General features: G+C 37.6%; 1 protein-coding gene across 2 annotated transcripts; it reads right to left on the bottom strand.

Annotated features, from left to right (window-relative positions):
* Window positions 1–4,203: 4,203 nt before the first annotated feature.
* Window positions 4,204–17,022, bottom strand: pcmtd1 (protein-L-isoaspartate (D-aspartate) O-methyltransferase domain containing 1). 2 transcript variants are annotated; one of them, XM_032530532.1, is made up of 6 exons: window positions 16,806–17,022; window positions 10,357–10,821; window positions 9,842–9,944; window positions 9,172–9,343; window positions 6,052–6,175; window positions 4,204–5,717 (listed from the first exon to the last, which is right to left on the bottom strand). In XM_032530532.1, exons 2-6 carry the CDS (start codon window positions 10,661–10,663, stop codon window positions 5,338–5,340), a joined length of 1,086 nt encoding a protein of 361 aa, XP_032386423.1. In that variant the 5' UTR covers window positions 10,664–10,821; window positions 16,806–17,022; the 3' UTR covers window positions 4,204–5,337. The 2 variants fall into 2 exon arrangements, with proteins under 2 accessions (XP_032386423.1, XP_032386422.1); XM_032530531.1 differs by having other exon boundaries at window positions 16,780–17,022.
* Window positions 17,023–20,697: the final 3,675 nt, after the last annotated feature.

A 20,697-nucleotide genomic window follows, 5' to 3' on the forward strand; every position in this document is an offset into this window, starting at 1 on the left:
ACCGATTTAACACGTGAAAGTCAGTTTGCATGTCATAAAGAGTACTCAAATCACAATTTCATGTTATTCAAACGTTCGTATGTGAAAATTCCAAATTAAAGTGTGATATAAGTTCTGTAGTAAACAGGGATATTTTGTCATACTATTTTTGTACTTGTACGCAGTAGGTCTGAAGCTTGAAATATACTTGACACTTAAAGGAATAGATTGACTTTTTTCTAAATACACTAATTTGCTTTCTCAAGTGTTGAAACCAAGATTGATACACTTTCTATTGTAAAATTGGTATCGATCTTCTCTAACTCTTGATATCGAAATAAGAAAGCGAAATAAAGTGCATTTCCAAAAGGGCCCACAACTTCAAACATTGACCTTAAATTCTATATAAGTCTATTTAAATATCTCACAGTATCTGCACTCGATATTGACATAGGCCTTCTTAAAATAGAACTTCAATTTTCTCATTGATATTTCGGATATGATATTTACATATTTAAATACATGGTACTGATAAAATTATGCAAAAGAGAGTGTAGGCCTAGTTATTATTACAATGTAGGTTTTTTTCCTTTCAAAATAGCATTCAAGTGCACTCAAGTTTTGTCAATTAGGGTGAAGGTAGAAAAGTACTCATTACTGTCACAAAGTTGTTTTTGTGTTTACGTCCTACATTTTTTAGTAGTTTTTTTTGTTTTTAAATACGTAATTTTTCTGTCTATAGAACTCCTCAAGTAGGCCTACTTTAGCTTATTGGCATTTCAAGTCTGTTGCAGAGTAAAATCAAAGTTCCTGATGTGAGAATGGGGAAAAAAAAGAGAAAAATCAACAGTTGCAGCAGAGAAGAAGCTGCAGGTGTGTCTGCGGCCGCAGGAGGGCAGAGCTCCAGAAAGCTGACACTGAAATACACATGTTGAGTCTGTACTAGCAGAGTGGACGTCGCACCTGGGCTGGGCCTTGCACTTTGTTAACAGTTCACTGCAATATGGTAAATAATTACGTCATTGTTGGTTACCACCAAGAGTTATTTCGGCGTAGGTATCCTGTGTAACCATGGGTTTAATGCACCAACCCGCGAGCACTTAACTGACGCAAATCAAACAAACCCATGTGTTGCGTCACCAACAGGTGCACGTTTTATCTAGTTAATAGTGGCTAAATGCTAAAATGCTCACGATGGATCCTCCGGGAGCTTTCTAAATTAAAATTTACTCAAGAACTTTGGCCATGAAGTGTGTGCGACCTTTCTGCTGTTTGAGACTGTTGAGAGGCCTACCTATGGCTGAACTTGATAGGCCTACCTGTCAAAGTTGTGATTGCAGAGCGTTGTTTAGCTCAAAATGTTTGAAACCTTTAAGGAGCGCAGTGAGACGGAGAGGCTGAGTGGACTGGTTGTATTCTGCATGAAGAATGAACGAGCTGAGAAGTTGTGCAAGACTTCAAACAGGTGAGTAGCCTACGACAACACTCGTGATGGTTTCTCGTTTTCCAGTGGAGGACGTCAACGTTGCTAGGCAACATAGCGTGGTGTACTGCGGGTGTGCACTACACGTTGTGTTAAAACCGTCAATAATATACAGTCTATGGTTAAAACTGCAGTTTTTTTTTGCTTATGTGTGTTTGTGGCTGCTGTCGCTGTGGAGGTTATGTTGTTGATACATGTCGTTGTTGTCTGTTTTGCTGTTTTCTTTGACTGTAATTCTACATAAAGTTACAGGTTTTTGAATTTATGTGGCTTAATACTGCTTTTTGACCTAGGCTACTCTGTTTGTGTAATTGAGTTTTGTCCTCTGTGATAATCAATTGTGTGCACATGCTGCAAAGTGCCGCTGTGGACAGGGCTAGGTACCATATTCAAATTTTTTGAATGTATTTTATAAAATTGGTATATAAAAAAAGAAGTATCGTTCAGAAACTTATATCAAAGTCAAGAAATTGCTAACAGTATCGGTATCAACATTTTTTGGAATGATAAACCCAGTCCTATTTATGGGACATACTGTTGGTTTGGACCATACCCTGTTGATATACCACAGTCTATGGTTTGGACAGAGGGGCTCTAAATGCCCATGTTGTGATGTATTTTTTTATTTAATAGGTCTATTTGCTATAACATTACTTGAGTAAAATGTGTTGGGCTATTCTATACTCTTTCCATTTCTATATGGTGTACCCTACTAATATATCGTTAATATCTTGACTAGATAAAATAATAAAAAATACTTACACAAAAATTGCACAAAGTCTAAAAATGACCGGATGTCATCAGTATGTCCTCAAGGTTATTTTAGCCTGGGCTTATTAGGATTTAAGTTTTTAGCAGGAAGCCTGCATCCAATGAAAGAATAGTATTCTATATCCATGACGTTCTACTTCTGGGATTGCTCGGTTGCCACCAGAAAATCCACCGGATTTCACTCTTTTAAACTCCGGTCGACTATGGTGAACTGCTCCTCAGATCTCTGCAGGGTAAATCCAGACCGCTAGCTAGACTATCTGTCCAATCGGGTTTTCTGTTGCACGACTAAAACAACCTTGAATGTAAACACGTTCAACCAAAACAAGTTTCTTCCCGAGGCTATTTTACAGCGGCACCGTTGCTTTGCCCGGTGCTTAGTACAATCCATGACGATTGTGCCTGGTTTAAAGAAATGGCAATAAACCCATTCCAGAATGCTGTGTGGACTAGCCAGACCCTCTTGTGCCATGCTGTGGAGGAAGGTCTGGCAAAGCAAGACTATAAGAATGGCAGGATCAGCAGCATGTTATCTCTGTGTTTCGTGCAATCAAAGGTAGGGAGGTTCTGTCAGACATCAAGTATACTATAAATATGTGATGCATAGTCTTGGGTTTTATGTGCAGATAGGGCCTGTTTACTTGTTTTCCATAACTCTGTCTGAAAAGCCATGATGTGAGGGTACATGGAAACTCTTTGTGTTATCAATTAAATGTAGCCTGCCAAGGTTGCCAGATTCACAATTTTACTAGTGTTCTAGTGTGGTTCTTTTGTGCTTGTAATGAAGACTCACTTGACTCCTTGTCCATGCCTTGACACACTCGGGGAAGAGAACATCTAGTAAATAAGAAACATAAAATGAGCAGTTACAATGATTAGAAGAGGCATAATGTGATTGTGACCTTTATTTTTTGCCAAACATTTACAGAGAAACAACACATTTTTAAAATGAACTGCACACACTATAAAATCAACCTAGGCCTGAAAAACTAACAGAACTGTTTTGTCTCTGAACAAATTAGCTTAATATAAAAGCATAGAATTGGTTAGGGCTTAGTCTTAACTGGGTGCCATTTTTGTAGTCGAATCTCGTCTTCATATTAAACGGAATCACAGCAGTCCCATTTACTTTGGTGCAAGGCGTGACCTGAGTGTTGAGGTTGTAGGTCCCCTGCTTTCAATACTTAATGTGCTTTCTAATTAGAAATTCCATTTTAGATAATGGTATATGAACTGTTCCATGCCTTTAATTGGTCATGAGAATTTTAATGGATACAGCGTAAATCAAATGGTACTATGTTGTTATTGGTAATTATAAGCTGAGAAATGAATCCATTATTGCTTACTTGCAAAGCTTTCCGATGAATGTAAAAAAACAACGTATAGACAATAAATGTCACCTCTTCACACAAAAAACTACTAATAGAATAATCACTCCCGTTTTCAAACAATATTTTTCAGTACACTAGAACAAAATTAAGACCTATAGCACTAATATCTTATCTATTTAACAGACAGCAGTGGAGTTTAGATCTACAGAGTTCCCAGTGTCAAGATACAGTACAGCAAGAGGGCGCTACAACAAATCAAATGCAAATTAAACTGTATGCAGAATCATAATACATATCACTTTTATATTGAATAGAATTATATCAACAACATTCAACTCAGCTTTTGGAATTCTAAATTATGCATTCAAAGTAAGATGAACAAAATCTCAAGTCTATGACCGTAAAACATGAAGAAAAAGTGTGACATCTATCAGTGATGTGCTGTTTTCTTTTTTTTCTCTCACCGTGGAATGATTTTGTAGAAATATACCATCGCTTGGGTAAATTTATTGTGCCAGAAAAACTCACAGAAGTCCTACTGTGATGGGCTATGTTGGCACTTAAAAGGCAAGTTCTGCAAGCAAATTGTACTTTTACATTTATTTACATTACAACATGTCCAGTCCACAATACAAATGATTTTTCTTGAGGACTGCAGACTAAGGTGCTTTGTTGGACACTTCTAGGACAGTCCAGGATATAAAAGGCTTTAAAATCGTAAGCAATTCGGTTTTGCATTTGCATAAAAAACACATTTGAGATTTGTCTCAAGGCCATCTAAATGATAAATATTCTTAAAATCCTTTTTTTTCTCTCTCTCCTTTTGTCAAAACATTTTCAGACTTGATCACTTGGGACATCACCTCCAGTGACCAAGCATAAGATGTGAAGTAAAGTCAGGAACAGCCAACACATATACAGTATATTCATGCATTATTGACATCTCCCCTTTACCATTCCTCTCTAAAACAAAGCTGAAAATGTGAACCACCCGTAATCAATTCTATCATTATTCAAACCTCGGATATAATTGAAATAATAATTGTATTTGCATCAACAATGGGGGGGAAACCATGGAGATGGTCTACAACACCTTATATCCAGTAGGATGTCAGCTATTCATATGCAAACTGAGGAAACACATTACCACCCTGTAGAAAATGTTACATTAAAAAGGTGCCCTGTAGAAAAAAAAAATAACCAATCTAGTTTCTCAATGATCTTTTGTAATAGGAAGGTACAAAACACATTGACTGAAGACAAAATATCAAGAAAAGTAGTGATTATGAAATGGGAGGACATCTGGCCTTATTTGTCTTCCAGTGTCTTTTGCTTCTTTTCTGGTGATCATTAAATCACTAGACACTGATGGTAAGTTAAAGCTTCTAAAAAAACTCCAATAAAAGTTTAAATCTTTGCATGATCATATTTTAAACAAAAGAACTTTGTTTATTATACAATTTTTGTATCTGCACATTTCTGCAGAAGTCCTGAAATTGTGATCAAATCTGAATCTCAAAATGGGCTTCTGAAACTATGTCCTTTTTTAGGTATATCTTTTTCTTTTTTCTTAAACATACAAATCAAAATAAAATGTCAAAAAAAACTAAACTCGTGACAATCATAACATTATTATCCAATATTATCTGACGTATCTTTTAATTACAGTTTTGCCATCAAGATTTAATGGAAATAATGCTACATTTGTACTGAAGAGTAAAGAGAAAAATTTCAGCAGGCGCTGCACCCGTCAAGAGTAGATATGGAGTTCAGTCATTTCTCTCTGTAATACAGCAAAAATGCTTTAAGTGACTCAGGCAGCGGTAAAGCCATTATTTGGTCTCTCAACACGTTCACTTGCTTGAGGATTTCAATTTCACCAATGTCTCTTTCCTCCTCTTCCTCCTCCTCCACTTCCTTGTGTTCTTCCTCAGCATGCTCCTCCTCCTCGCTCTCCACCATTTGTGGGATCAGCTGGTTGCCTACAAAAACGTAGGTGTTGATGCGTCGCCGTCGGCAGCGCCTGCGTTTGCGCTTCTGGGGAACTCTTTGCGCCATCCCCTTCCCTTGGCTGTCCTCATTGGCCAGGTTTCTGAGAGTGCGGCGTATGTAGATCCGAGACAGATCCTGAAGACTGCGGACAGTCACTGGGGCTGAGGGCAAAGAGAGATGACACAATGCTTCAGGGCAAAGAATGATCCAAAAAAACCGCACCAGTCTTTCAACTAGGTCGGCATAAACAAGTGAGGCCGTCAAAGAGAGAATTTTGTCTCAGTAGTTCAAGGAAAGGGAACAACTGGCTCTGTAGAGCAGCTGCAGGGCAAGCTTTATATGTCAAAGCAAATATTGCTGACGGAATTGTCTCGTCACATCACTTTGAATGTACTGTCTGACTTTGAATAATTCCTGCTTTAAACTTCAAGACCAGTTAGGCATAATAAAACAAAGAGTTGTTTCCTTTTGTTTAGTTGAGGCTGGAGAACTTACGCAGCTGGACAGCGTCAGGCTTCTCTCCATCAGCTCTGCTCTGCTGGACCAAGGGGGCAAAGGACACCGCCAAGATGTTTTTACTCTCCCATGTGCACTGACCAGTCCTGGTTATCTGGGTCAGCTGCATGAAGAGACGAAACCTGAACTCAACACTTATAAAATATGAAATACTGTGCGACACTCGGGAGCAAGAATTAAGGGCCTATACCTGCAGTTCCTTCAAAATATAATTATGTCTTGCTTATTGCACATTTAGTAAATTTGCCACCTCAATACAGATGATTCTTATGGGGACATGGTCGGTTTGATTCTGTGTAGATAGTGTTTGCTTATTAAATTACATTCACATCTAATGATCTTACTCCAGATTACACATGTTCATTATGGTCGGCAAATGTACACACTGTGTAACCAAAGATAAATCTTGCCAGTGGAGACGGAAAAAAGGCCTTTTTATATTTGCATACTTGCTGCTGTATCAAAAAAAAGGTGCATGGAAAATGAACTCCATTCCCACACTTGCTTTGTACGTGACCAGATAACTGCCGATGGGCTTAAAGAACTAAGAGACTGAGAAAGGTCTGAGCATCAACAAGACAGTGCTGGGGCTTTTTAAAGGAAACAATCTTAAAAAAAAAAAAAAAGGTGTAAAAATGAATAGAACAAACGCTAAGGGTGGCCGATATAAATTGAAAACTTTTGGATTTTATCCATATCGCAATACAGATGTATGAATTTTATCAAAGTCAAATGAGAAATTGTTACTAGATAAACAAATTTAAATACCTGACTAATCAACTCTTTATTGCAATAATGCAAGAATCATAGAAAATAAATTGACCTTAAAATGTATCGGTTTCTAATCTAAAAAAGTCCCAAACTTAAGTTAAAAAAAAAATCAAAAATTGCCATCAGTCAGTTCTATTATTTTGCAACACTGTCCACAATGACCAATAACTCCTGATATATTAAAAGAATAAGCGTACATAAGCAGATTTTTTTTTTTTCATGGTCGATTCATCTGTAAATTATATTCCCCATTAATTGATGGGATTGTTTGGTCCATAAAATGTAAAAAAAAAAAAAAATTTAAAAAGAAATTAAAATCTGAATACATCAATGCCCTTCACATTTTCGCATCTTCAAATGTCTTTAGTTTACTATAATGTAAAACAACAAATTGTGACACTTAGAGGCTGTAGCCCCCAAATGTTTCATGCTTGTTCATTTTTGCTTGAAAATATGATTCAATTAGCAAAAGAATAGTCAACTAATTTTGTAGATTGACTAATGTGTTATTCTCCTAATCGAAGTTAAGGTGTACATTATCAGATAACCCATCTATCGGTCACATCCTCAAAATGTCTGCTGGTATGAGAAGTTAGATATGTGAGGCATCGCCTTCAGTAGATGACATATCTGGTTGCTCAGGCCATAACAAGTAATTACCAGTCGACAGGCAATAATGAAAACCCAATTTAACCACATGAGGCTAAGGACTCATCATGCATTGTAATAAGGGAGCGTATATCTTGGTAGGGAGTGGTGAAATCCATTAATACCAGCAGACACTGAAGATGCCTTAAAAGGCAAATGTATGGTTCATCCATTTATAGCCATCATGTTTACTTTATTCAACACGATAATCCTAACTGTCAGAGAGAGCAAGGTCATAATTGTGATTGCTTATTTTTCTTTTAAAATGGAACCATACAGATTACATTCATATTGTATCTGTTTAAGCTGGGCAGGTTTAAAATTGCATTTTATTTAAAGGTGCTCTAAGCAATGTCGGGTGATGTCACTTCTTGTTGACGTTCAAAGTATTGTCAAACTAAACCGAGGCTAGCTCGCCCCTCCCTCCTCCTCATCCCGTCCCCTCCCTTCCACGCACTAACCCCCCAACCCCCACCCTTAAATCCTTCTTGTCGGTTATTGGCTGATGCAGGTTGGAGCGGTTTTGTTTTTGTTGGCGTTTGTGGAGCCTGGGCTGTCTACAGAGACAAGTTTTTTTTACTGTGTTCAGGGGACAAAAAGCTTGTTGTTTTGGAGGTGGGGAGTAAACTGGCTAGGTGCTGATGAAGGGCCACAACAAAGAGGAAAAACAAGATGTCAATTAATTAATTAATTAATTATTCACACTAGTGTGGCCGTGGCCTGAATGGGTATGACACTTTCATGCTGTTTAGATTTTACATCTCTGTAGACCTGTAAATCTCTGTAGATTTCAGATATCTGATCAAAATGTGACTTTGTCCATTCATTATAATTAATAATGTATACTGTTTATTGATCCCCAGTGGGGAAATTACAATTTAAGTTTTTTTTAGTAATCACTACACACAGGCCTGAAATACACACACATGCTCAGGACCTATTTAAATGGAGAGATGTCAGAGTGAGTGGGCTGCCAGTGGTAGACCAGCGCCCTGAGCGTTTGGGGTGTATGGTGCCTTGCTCAAGAGCACCTGGCAGTGCCCAGAAGTGGCATCTCTCCAGCTCTGTACTTTGGTCCATACGGGGACTTGACCCATCGGTTCTCAACCCAACTCCCTACAGACTGAGCCACTGCCACCCAATAAGTGTGTTCAGGCCATTTTTGTTCTTACTATAGCCTTCTACCTTTTTTTTTTTTTTTTTTTTTTTTTAAATTCTTTTTTAAACACAGCCTAACATCTGATTGTTTTTTTTTTCTGAACTCAATTCTGAGTGCACCAACAACCTAATCCAATTATCCAACCTTAGTCATGCTGTTCCTTGACCATTAATTTGTTATGATAATTACCCTCCTTCCTAGAAAAGGTTCTTGCCAACCATTTTCTTCAACACTTTCCCAAAAACTTCAAAATGCCCTCTTACATGCCCCGCAGTCTGTCCACACTCACACATCCACCATTTTAAATAAAACATGTGTTTATACAGCCCTGTTTGGGCTCTTGGGCAGCTTCTCAAATCCAGTGGCAGTTGTGGCTCAATAATGCATGTGAAAGTTTCATAAGTTGCATAACCAGTCTTGTAGGTCAAAGCTATTTTACAGTTTTCCCTCATGTGTTAGCATTTTGAATATAAACCGTAATGTGTTGATAATGTATGGTTCTGATAGCTTGAAGCACTTACCTGATCCTCTATAGGCATCACCAAAACGCCTCCAATTTTGAGCAGTACTTTCATGTAATTTTCATGGTCTTTCTGCACTCCTGCGCCACAATAGATGCGATCGTATTGGTGACTGTCTGCTGAGATTTCAAGGCAATTCCCCACCACAAAGACGGGTTCACAGAACTCAAACCTGTGAAGAAAGTATAGTGAATAAAATCCAACTATGGATTTGTGAGCTATGACACAATTATGCAGATTAGATGAATTGTATTTCATTTGCAAGGCAAAGTCTTTTATGGTCCACAAGAGAAAAACTAACATATAAAACTGCTACTAGTGCCTGTGGTTTGAACACATACAGTTTTTGTTAAAAGAAATAAACTATTCTAAATATCACTAATTGACATGTTATATCTTTAACTGCTGTTTTTACACAGAATAAGCAAACAAGATATTAGCTAACAAAAGCTTTAGGAGGTGCTGGTAGACAGATTTTGTAATGTTAAGACAGTGCCAGGGTTGCTGTTCTGGCATTTTTATGTTAAGCTGGGCTAACCAGCTGCTGGCTTTAGCCTTATAATTTCCAGACAGATTTGAGAATGTTGTCGACCTTTCCATCACACACTCGGCAAGAAAGCAAATTAGCATATTTGCCTAAATTAAATATTCCTTTAAAGCATGTACTTACTTATCAAAGCTGTCACTATTCTTTATGAAATCATCAAGTTTCTCTCTGGCATATTCAACTACATCCTTATGGAGCTCAACTCCATGGTTCACACCAAATGGCCCTTGAAATGAAAGGGAAAAAAAAAACAGGAACAATATTTTTCATTAAAACAACTCCATCATAGCATTACATACTACCTGTTGTGCCTTCATGGAGAGCTGAAACAATTCTTTTTTTTGTACTGATTGACAAATTAATGCACCTATTTTGAAAATTGCTAATCATTTTCCTGATTGGCTGATTTTCTTTGAGTGTTTTTTTGTAGATGGTGCCTTGGGCAGACCACACAATCTTTCCATAAATCAGAAAATAATCGTCATAATAAATGAAAATCCTAGCAGTCCTATTATCACTGATGGTGATTTGTGTTCACGCAGTGTACTTTTGTATAGTAAATTTATTTAACCTAGATTTTACAGAACACCTAAGCACTTCCCACACATGATAAACACAGCTGGGTACACTATGCTTACCTATGATAAGGGCAACCATTGTGCTCAGGTAGCCAGTTCCACTGCCCAGATTGAGGAAAGAAAGTCCAGGCTGCAGTTTAAGGGCCTCCATCACCTCAGAGTATATACAAGGAGCAGACAGGTGGATGTTGCCGTGCTTCCACGCCAAGTCTTTGTAGGCACTGTCCCTGTAGCCGTCCAGATAGTAGTCACCACGGTCTATGGCTCGGAAAGCCTGTTCAACTTTTTCTGTGCGGATATACTGGGCCTCCTTCAGATTATCAATGAGGTCATCATTGTCCTCCCCAGCGCTCACGGCTCCCCCCATGGTGAAAAGAAGAGGAAACAAGGACCAAACTCGTACTCAGGCTAAGTGATTCCTCCTCAGACTGGCATGGAGATGAACGGCTGACCTAAAGGATGCTGCCGCTGTGACTCCTCGAGTGTCAGAGTTTAGACTATGGTCATGTCCAGGCAGAAAGTCACCTGAGGAAAAATATAAAAACACGTTAGGGCAACGTGCCCGTTAAGGAATACAATGTCTGCTAATAAAAGTATAGATGCATTTATCTTCTCCCACAACTGGGATTGTCTTTATGATAAAAAATTAACAGACTAAAGACTGAATGAAGTTATTTAGCCGTGTTTTCCCAAGAAAATTTCCTTTCAGGATGAAATTTTTTTTTTTTAAAGAACCAAAGAAATAACTGTAGCCATATCCATTTGAATATTTATAACAAACCATATACACACCAACAGGTCATGCTTGAAAACAATCCACTAATACAACATTAAAGCCTCTGTAAACCCACAAAAGGTGATTTCAGTTTTTCTGGCTGATTAGACTCTGCTCTGGTTGAAGGGGGGCCGGAGCTTTGATGGGAATTTATTACATCACAAATTTCATCTACCAATAAGGATGATAAAGATGTCATTTGTCCTGCCCTAACAGATGCAACAAAGCTAAAACGAGGCTCAGGAAGATGTCACTCAATCGGTCTTTACACCCCCACACAGTCCTGGGAAGAGGTCTAATCAGACAGAATAACTAAGACACCTGTGTGGGTGTCCAGGGCTGTTAAGGCATATTAATTGATCATATAATTTGTGACCTCATACAGGGAGCCTCCAGATTACTATATTGCATATGAAATTGCCTCCTCTTCACAGAGATTAACCTCTTCCCTTTCACCAGTTGTTTACTCATATTTAGTGCATATAGGCCTTCTTCACAACAGATATTCTTTCTGATGGCTCCATTCAAAGTTAGGTTTATGGTCCCTGGTATAATACATGCTGGCTCACTAGCAGAGCTTTATGGAACAGAGCCATCCTTAATGTAATTTGTTACAGTTGAGATTTTCCTGCATATACATTGTTTAATATTTGTGAAAAAAGCTCAATTCATCATGCTATGTCCTACATGCACATGTAATGTGCTGTATACTGAATATATTGTTTTTAGAGCTGAAACATTTAGTTTAATTGAATAGTCAAATGCCAATAATTTACTGCTTCATTCAATCTGGTCAATTAAAACTGATCTTTGCTGATCTGAAAGTTAAACTGTTAGTGCTGTGTTATTGGCTACAATATGTAATGCTATTAAGTACCACATTGTAGCAATAAAGAGGAAATTCCTACCACTTGCTGGTTTTAACACATTTTATTGATGCTTTGATGACTAAATACCCCACACTGGCACAGAGTGAAAGGGTATAGCTGGAGATGCAGCCGAGGGAGACAGGTCTTGGATTGCCTCTCTGCCTTCTCAGCATCTCCCCATCTGACTCAGCTAATAAAGATTAAATTCAGGGGTGACTTTGTAGTAGAGGCTTGGTAAGCGTAATTTTCCATTGGCTCCTTCTCACAGGCAAAAAGAATCACTGATTCACTCCCCATCACTAATTGTACAAAAGTGTATTTTTTTTCCCCTAGTTTTTCCCCTCTACCCCCTCTTTATTGCATAGTCATTTGAGTTGCCTGTAGTTTAAAGAAAATGGGTCAGGTGAGGTAGCTATACTAAAAGCAAATTGCTTTTGGTCAGTGCTGTACAGTCTTACAATGAGTCCAGAGTCTTGTAACAGGGGTCCTCATTTACCCACTTGTTTAAGATAAATCAAAAAGGACCATCTAGGTAATAACATTTGTTGCTATAGTAAAGCTATTCCTGTACAGAAAAGAAAACCCTCTTTGTAAACAGGAATTCACTGCTAAAGACACTGGATGTCCTGCCCCTGGTGTGAATGGAAAGTGCATTGACGCCATGTCAGGTCATGACTTGCTGCTATGACCCAGCTAGGGACAACTCACTGAACCACGCAGGATGACGAAACATGTAACAGATCCTCTGGCTACACAAGAACAACTCTAGTGCTGTAACTAAACACCAAAGGTCTGTTTAGGCAGCAACCCGGCATGTACACACTACCAATCAGCAGACCTGTGCGAGGTACACTGATAATCCTCATGATTACCAGCATTTACACTGTAAAGTTAGTCATTTTATCAGCTAATATGCAGATCTATCAGCAAAAAAGATTGTCAATTCCTCTGTGGAAAAATGCCAGCGCAATATATATAATTATTATTATTAGAAAAAAAATCATGTGTATCAATAAATCTCAAATCTACAGTCTCATGTTTGCATTTGTGACGTTGTAACGACAGCACTGTTTTTTGTAATGATTTGTCTTTAAAGCTGCAATAGACATATGGTTTTTTCAAACATTCAAATCTTGCCTGTGAATTTACATTTCTTGACTCCGGTGAGTGAATGCTGTGTCCTACATCCACTGCAGCAGAAATGTGAGCATGTTAGGTTCACATTGAAGAATAAACATCAAAGGATAATATTATAATTTAAGGTGTAATAAATGAGATCTAGCTGTAGGGAAAATAAATTCAGTGACATTTTTCTCTGTAATGTCAAACTTTATTTATATTATTAATAATACATGTGAGCAAATATGCCCTAAAAATACAAATTCCATAGAAGCACTCATGTTTCTCTCCAAAAAAAAGTATCCAAAATGAATGTTATTGAAGTCATACACCAGCATATTTCTCTGTGCAAAGAAGCAACTAAAAATGACCTGTGTTTTGTTTCTCTTCGTAGTGAGTAAGATGAAAAACACCTGTACATTGGATTGTAAATCAAAACATTACACTTTCCTCAAAAAATTAATTCCAATTCCCATTAAATCTGGTGTCAATATCAATGCCATGCACAACATAAATCATAATGATTTTGGTCACCCTATGACCTGTTTTTCTAGCACAACTGTTTCATGGAAATTTTACATAATATACCTCAAAATCTGAACAGAGGAATATGGTGATGTTTGCTGAATACGGTTCAATAACCTACAGTACTGACCTCTCTGCTAGTGTCAAACCCAGAGGAAACCCTTTACGCATGATGTATGATTTCATATTTTAGGGCAGATAGTTACTGTCCGATAGTTTATGGTTTAAAACGTTTTTTTAGGCCTTTATTGACAGGGAAGTTGAAGAAATGAAAGGGGAGAGAGAGGGGGAATGACATGCAGCAAAGGGCCGCAGGTTGGGGTCAAACCCGGGCCGCTGCGTCGAGGAGTAAACCTCTATATGGGTGCCAGCTCTACCAACTGAGCAAACCGGGCGCCCGCAGGTTTATGCTATAATTGAACATAGACCATTTTTCCACTTCTGTTAAAAGGCCACATTGATCTTCTTTTTGACAAACTGGTTCAAATCAGTTGTCTATTCAATCCTAAAAATCCATTAAAGTTTTTGGCAGTGTTTGTGGTAGTATAAGATCAAGACTTTCATTCCTACAACTACACAAGATGTCCCATATTCTAACAAGTCGCTCACCATAATGAGCCATTCCTTTAGTATCATCCTCAGACTGGAATATAAGGGACTGGCATGAAAACCTTTTTTATGCTCAGTAGTGGTTGAGGGAGGATAAAGCCTTTTAATTTAGATAACAATGTGACTTTCCTCCAGGCTAGTGGTAAACACCTTATTGTGCAATCTTTATGCAACTTTGACCACTAGACTGAGTTAAATAGCCACAAACAGCCAGACGATGCGACAGTAGAAACGTTTGTTATACCAGGAGTCAGGAACCGTGTGAGTGTGAAACAGGAAAACAACTCAAATGTTCAAGATTTACCAGGACTTTAGTTGTCACTTTTGATCCTATTGACACTGCATATTTATATTTAAATTGATTAGTAGATTGACAATTACTGTCATTGGCAACAATTTTGATCACTTTAATTAATCCTTAGTCTTTTGTAAAAAGATAACTGGCAAATAATTGGTTCCACCTTCTGAAATGCAAAGATGTCCTTTTATATATTTATATTAAACTGAATATATTTAGGCTTTTGGAATGATGATGGGATGAAATAAGACATTTGAAGATGCCTCCTTGGGCACATTTTATGTATAAAAGTATAACTTTACCAAAGAATAATTTAATTGCAGCCCTAGTCATTAGGATTTGTGTAGATGATTCAGTTGCAAGGATCTGCTGCTTTTCTTTGCATGTGACGGTTAACTGAATCTTTAAATTGTGAAGGAACATTTCACAATTTTTATATAAAGAACAAACAAGAATCTAATCGACAGATTAATGGATATTGACAATAAAGAAGCACCACCTGTGCGTAAGTTCAAACTTAACCATAAATGATTACTAATTAAATACCTATTATTATTATTATTATTATTATTGATACTTAAGTTTTTCCTTATGCATTACTAAAATAAAAGTGGTTGCATGACGGAGATCAGTTACAACATAAGTAACAAATAGTTACACATGCTCCTAGGGTATAATGTTAATCAAAATGTCACATCAACAGCAGTTTTTTTTACACACAGCATCATCTTTCCACTAATTGCATACTGTTTTAGAACACAGTAATAAAAAGAGACCTAACTTACTTAAATGTAATAATCGATCTAGATGTGCTACGATGCCATAGTTGCACCCCAAGGGTAGGCTATTTTATCAAAAATAAGGCCCAATTGTCAATTGTAATATTTTTATTTTTAATCTTTTGCATGTTTGTGTGCTTCTGTGCGTAACCTTGTGTGTGTGTGTGTGTGTGTGTAACAACTATAGTGTGCGCTCGCTGTAAACAAACATAGGCGCATTTTACTAATGCGCTGTTAAAATAACAATGAAATGCTACGTTATTGACTTCATAACAAGCGTTTGTTGGTCAATAGCGCGATCACGTTCCGCTGAGCCAAGATAGCAATACACCAAGAATGCACCTGAGCACACCTCCCTGTAAGACCAAGCACGCCCATTGGCGCACAGATGGGCGAGGTGCATTTGCTATTTAAATGGTGTGGGCGCTGGACAGGAAATGGACAACTGCGTCGGACTTAAACTAGCAAAGACACTTGCGTCAAGCTTTGCGCTGCGCCAGGTGCAAGATAGGGCCCCTAGACTTGTTTATTCAACTGTATGGTACTTTACATTATTTTCTAAGGTGTTTCTAATATAATTGAACACACCTTAAATCACAAATTTATAGCAGGGATGTGGTTGCTTCACGTCATACAGATGTGCCTATCCCCAAAACTGACACCTGGTGAAGCCAATCAGCTCGCCACTTGATCACGTGCTGCAGTTGCCACACAGACAGCGGCGCGTCAGCCAATCAGCGGCCTGGACACTTTCTGCACTGCGTGTGACGATAGAGCAAAACAACAGCGTTTTCATGAAACGTTTTCAAGCGATATTAATCACGGCTGTTTTCTTAAAACCTACCTGACCACATCTGTGAGAAATACATGGCGTGTGAAGCATGCATTACACGAGTTGACAAATACTAAACCGAGACTGTGTGCTTGTGCATTTACAGCTTTTGTTCCTACTTGTCGACCATGAACGTTGCTGGCCAGCTCTGCAGTGCGATTAACCTCAATCTTACAGCAGAGACTAGCTAGCTAAGTATGTTATAAAAAAAAGAGACTGCAACATCCCTGCATGTTTGATTTGAACTGCTGTGGAAAAAATCCCACGATAACAAACATTGATTCCTCGGAGCTTTTTCCGCCTCATAAGCTTGAAACCGCACACACATCAAAATAAAAAAGCCAAATATGTCAGTTTTGCAGACGTTGGTAAAAACGGGTTTACATTTCAGTGTTATACGTTAACATATGTAACGGGACAACGCCATCGAAGTTGCCAATAAATCTGGCTTACGTTCGCTTTTGTGGGCCTGAGTGCGCCATCATCAAAACAGACAAAGCAGGTTAGGTAAGCTCGCGTCTTTATCCTGCAGCTAGCAAACACACAAAAACAGCGAGTGTGGAGTGTCACCTTTTAATGAAGCTAACACAATTATTATGCTGCTAACTATACAAACCAGCTAGCTAACTTACCACACACACACACACACAAACTAATTAATAAATACAAATACTCACAACAATGCCGTGTCGCATTTACTTACTCCTTGTAACTGGATGCTCTGTGCAATGCGACGGTCACTGACTTTCATACGTTAGAAGTCTCCTTTTAAAGGCTCACTGCTAGTAAACTGTGCTTATCAGGTAGCTGGTTCGGATGAAAAGGTAAACTAACGGCGAGGCGTTGTGTCGAAGCGAAGAAGAAGAGGACAGAAGCAGCTGAGAGGATGTAAACAGACGTCACGTGGTTTAACATGTCGACAGAGGCAGGCACTGTTGCTCACATGCATCTACAATATGTATCTTTCTATTGAACAGTATATGTTTTTCTACATACAGCTATTAGTTGGGTCAATCAATCAGTCATAATCAAATATCTGTCCCGGATAGCATTTATTTTACAATAATTCTACCTAGTTTTTTTTACAATGTCAAAGACTCTTTTACCTGTAGCTTAATCTACATGTACTATACTTATATGTGATATAGACTGCACTACAAACAACATATATATTTTTTTTAATCTATCTTCGATAAAGGTTGACTAAAAGCAAACAGAGTAAGAAATTCAGGAATACTATGCTGTAGCTGGCCCCACTGTGACAAGCCTGCTCATTATTATGTCCTTTAAGAGAAGAGTACATCATTGGACATTTCCTGGAAAGTTTCACCCACCTTGTAACCTCACAGTTCCCCAGAGGAAAGGTTTAAATTTAGCGTGCAGCTGGTTTTCTTGCCTGTTCTGGAAGTCTGGGAGTGGACGATCCCCATCAGGCAGGCCAGGTTTCAGCGACCTTGCTTCACCTCATCTTTTGACGATACTATAGGTTATGTGTTTTTAAGAAGAATGTTTTGTGTGCAAGATATGTAGGCAGTTCAAGAAAATTAACTTTCAATCCAAGCCGCACTTTTTTCTGATTTCATTGTCTTTGTTTAGACTGCTGGAGCCCAAAGGTCTGCATATACGTTTCTACAACAATGGCAAGGATAGTAAACTAGTATTTTATATGGAATATCAAAAGGCAATTTTCTGGTTTTCCAGACCAACTTGTTTTTAGATCACAAAACATTTTGGTTGATTAGTTGCCAAAGTTGTCTGAGTAGAGCTCTGCAGCTTTGATGTTCTCTGGGAGTGAAAAATTTGTTAACTTCCTCAGTTGGTGGTTTCATTGCATAACACAGACGTATTGAGCCTCATTTTTATGACCATAAATATACAAGGTTACTGTCAGTTTAACGTGGGTTCATTTAAGTTTCAAGTAATTGAACACTGCTCATATACCCGGATCATTTAGTGTGTCACTCAGGCCATACTTGGAGTGGAGATGCTGATTAGTCAGACCTGTTATGGCCCTGTTTGTAATATCATAAATAGTATGTGATACCTGAAATCAGAGCCAGGATTTTAGAAATACTGAGGTCAGGATACTCAACAACACTAAGTGAGTTTTGTACTAACCACCCAAAAAATCTTTCTGATTTTAATGAATATTTTCCATGCAAATTCTCCACACTGCCTTCAGTGTCCTCAATTGTATTTAAGGCTTTCAACAAATATTACACAAAAATGAAATAAAAGCAAGATCCTGGATTTTGTCACACTTGCTTCTAATATTAAACCAAATATATTGTAACCATCTGTATTATAAACAGACATTGTTGACTACAGCAGGATTAGCTGGGGTGAGAGTATGTATGTGGCCATCAAGCTTCTTAATATATCTGCACCGACACTCTCACAGTTAACACACACAGCATATACATTACAGGAAGACAGGGCCACAAGTGCCAAGACAGAAGTTTGTGGTGGTGTTGAATGTGAGCCAACAGCCTCATATTTTGAATGTTGTGTTGTGACTACACCACAAGTGAAACTTATCTGGGTGAAATGCTGTCTTTGTTTCAATGGCACCTTGCATATCTTGACTCTTATTTCTCACTCGAATGAAGGTCAATAAATGCATGAAAGATACAGAGACTTAAATATGTATTGGAAGACATTTTTGTGTGTGTGCAATGCTCACCAGTATCTCTGAAACATCCACAATGGCAATCATTGCAGGGTAGGGTAACAAGATTACGGATGATGATTGAAAAAGGATTCAAGTTAAATAAAAAAAGGTTGCTTCTACAACTGACTCCTGATTAATTAGAAACGGTTTCAGAGTTCAATCCATACTTTTTGATGAGTTTGAAGGCTATCCCCTTTTTTTGGGTGGTTTAGTCTTTAAAGTGTAACATGTAGAGTAAGTGTGTTGAGGTTCAAGATTGTTTGTACAACTCAAGTTTCACAGCTGTGGGAATTAACTGAGATATGGTTTTTAGTATTGCATACTTTTATGATGTTAATGTTCAAGGTTTCATTTTATATTTATTGATTTTATTGGTCTCGTTTTCTGTTATCGTTTCACTTGAGCTACACTTATATCCTCTTTGAGTATCTATGAGTGGTGTGTTAGTGTAACTACTGTTGTGGCAGTGTGTTTTTCATATGTTGTCTGACTTGTGTCTCTTGTCACCTGTTATACATGGGCAACCAAACTAGTTTCCCCTTTAATAAAACAATCTAAGTTTAAGTTAAAAATGGAACAATTAGCCTAGTCGTTTGACAGAAAATTCATCAGCCACAGTTTTGATAATTGATTGATGTTTAGTGTATGTATTTGTTTTAAAATATTTACCCAATGACTTACACTTTAGAACAACGTTAGTTCTGAATTGTAAGGACTTGCTGCCTTTCTTTGTCTTATGTGATATTTAACTAAATATATTCGGGCTTAGGACTGTTGTTCAAACAAAACAAGCAATGGGAAGATGTCACATTGGGCTTTAGGAAGTTGTAACCCACATTGTTATGGACCTAGCAATTAATTAAGTGATTGAGAACATAATTGGGAGATTAAGTGATAATAAAAAAATAGTCATTATTTGCAGCCCTAAACTGCATACATTGCAGGGGATTGTAGTGTGCCATATATTTTGATTGATTTACTGTATTGTTGGTCAGTGTGAAGAGGTAAAATGAAGGTAATGCAGGGGGATGACATGCACCAGGACGTTACAATTACATGGTCAGCATATTTAACCTTTTATTTTAATTTCTCACCTTAGCAGCTCTTAGTAGCTTGACTCCATTAATCACTTCCTGTTACTCTAGATGTAAAACCAAGTATTCACCACCAGGTGGTGCCAAAGCCTAAGGATATGTGATACCTAACTGGATCCTTCTGGGGTGACTGGGTTTATATTTGACTGACAGTGGACTTCAGAAGCTTTGAGACAACAGACAACCATTTGAAAAGTTTATTTCTACCATACACAAACTGTACAACACAGCGCATATCTGTTTATTATGAAATAGTAAAAGTAATAGGAAGTTTCAATTTACAAACTACTTCAACCGAGAAAAAAAAAGCATTACATTTTAATGTAAAAGAAAAATGAAAATACAATACAATTTCATATCATACTAATATCGTTCCACAAAAAAGCATTTCACATTACAAAACATCAAATCCTAACAGGGAAAAAATAAATATTATTCACAAAACTTCCTGAGCAAACAATGTGTGGTATATAGGAATTAAATATAATAAATTATAAATAAGGGATTGTTAAGTTTAAAGAATTTGATTCAAATTTTTTAAAAGATTAAAATTCTTTAAAACATATTGAGTATTTGGATAAAATAGGGTCTTATTTGTCTGTAATTTGGCTCTTTTGCTGATACATTTTTTTTCACCCTTCGAAATGCCCTAGGCTACATGTCCTTGTGTTCTTTTTGCAGAAATGAAAAATGTATTGCTGAAATGAATTACTCTCATTTTTCTTGTGGGAATAACTACATGTAGAATTGAGACATTGTACAGTATTGTACTGTGATGTGAGCGTCCCATTTCCCTCTTGTTGAAGTCCAGGGCAGTGTAGTGAACTAAA

The sequence above is a fragment of the Etheostoma spectabile genome, chromosome 12, assembly GCF_008692095.1.
Source record: "Etheostoma spectabile isolate EspeVRDwgs_2016 chromosome 12, UIUC_Espe_1.0, whole genome shotgun sequence".
In the NCBI taxonomy this organism is placed as follows: Eukaryota; Metazoa; Chordata; class Actinopteri; order Perciformes; family Percidae; genus Etheostoma; species Etheostoma spectabile.

Bases quoted from the DNA above. Each gene is read 5' to 3' on its own strand.
- pcmtd1 (XM_032530532.1), bottom strand. From the start codon at position 10,663: ATGGGGGGAGCCGTGAGCGCTGGGGAGGACAATGATGACCTCATTGAT. The intron at 6,176-9,171 runs GTAAGTGCTTCA...CTCTTCATGCAG, and splicing joins TGATGCCTATAGAGGATCAG to CTGACCCAGATAACCAGGAC. The intron at 5,718-6,051 runs GTAAGTTCTCCA...CTTTGCCCTCAG, and splicing joins GCCTGACGCTGTCCAGCTGC to CCCCAGTGACTGTCCGCAGT.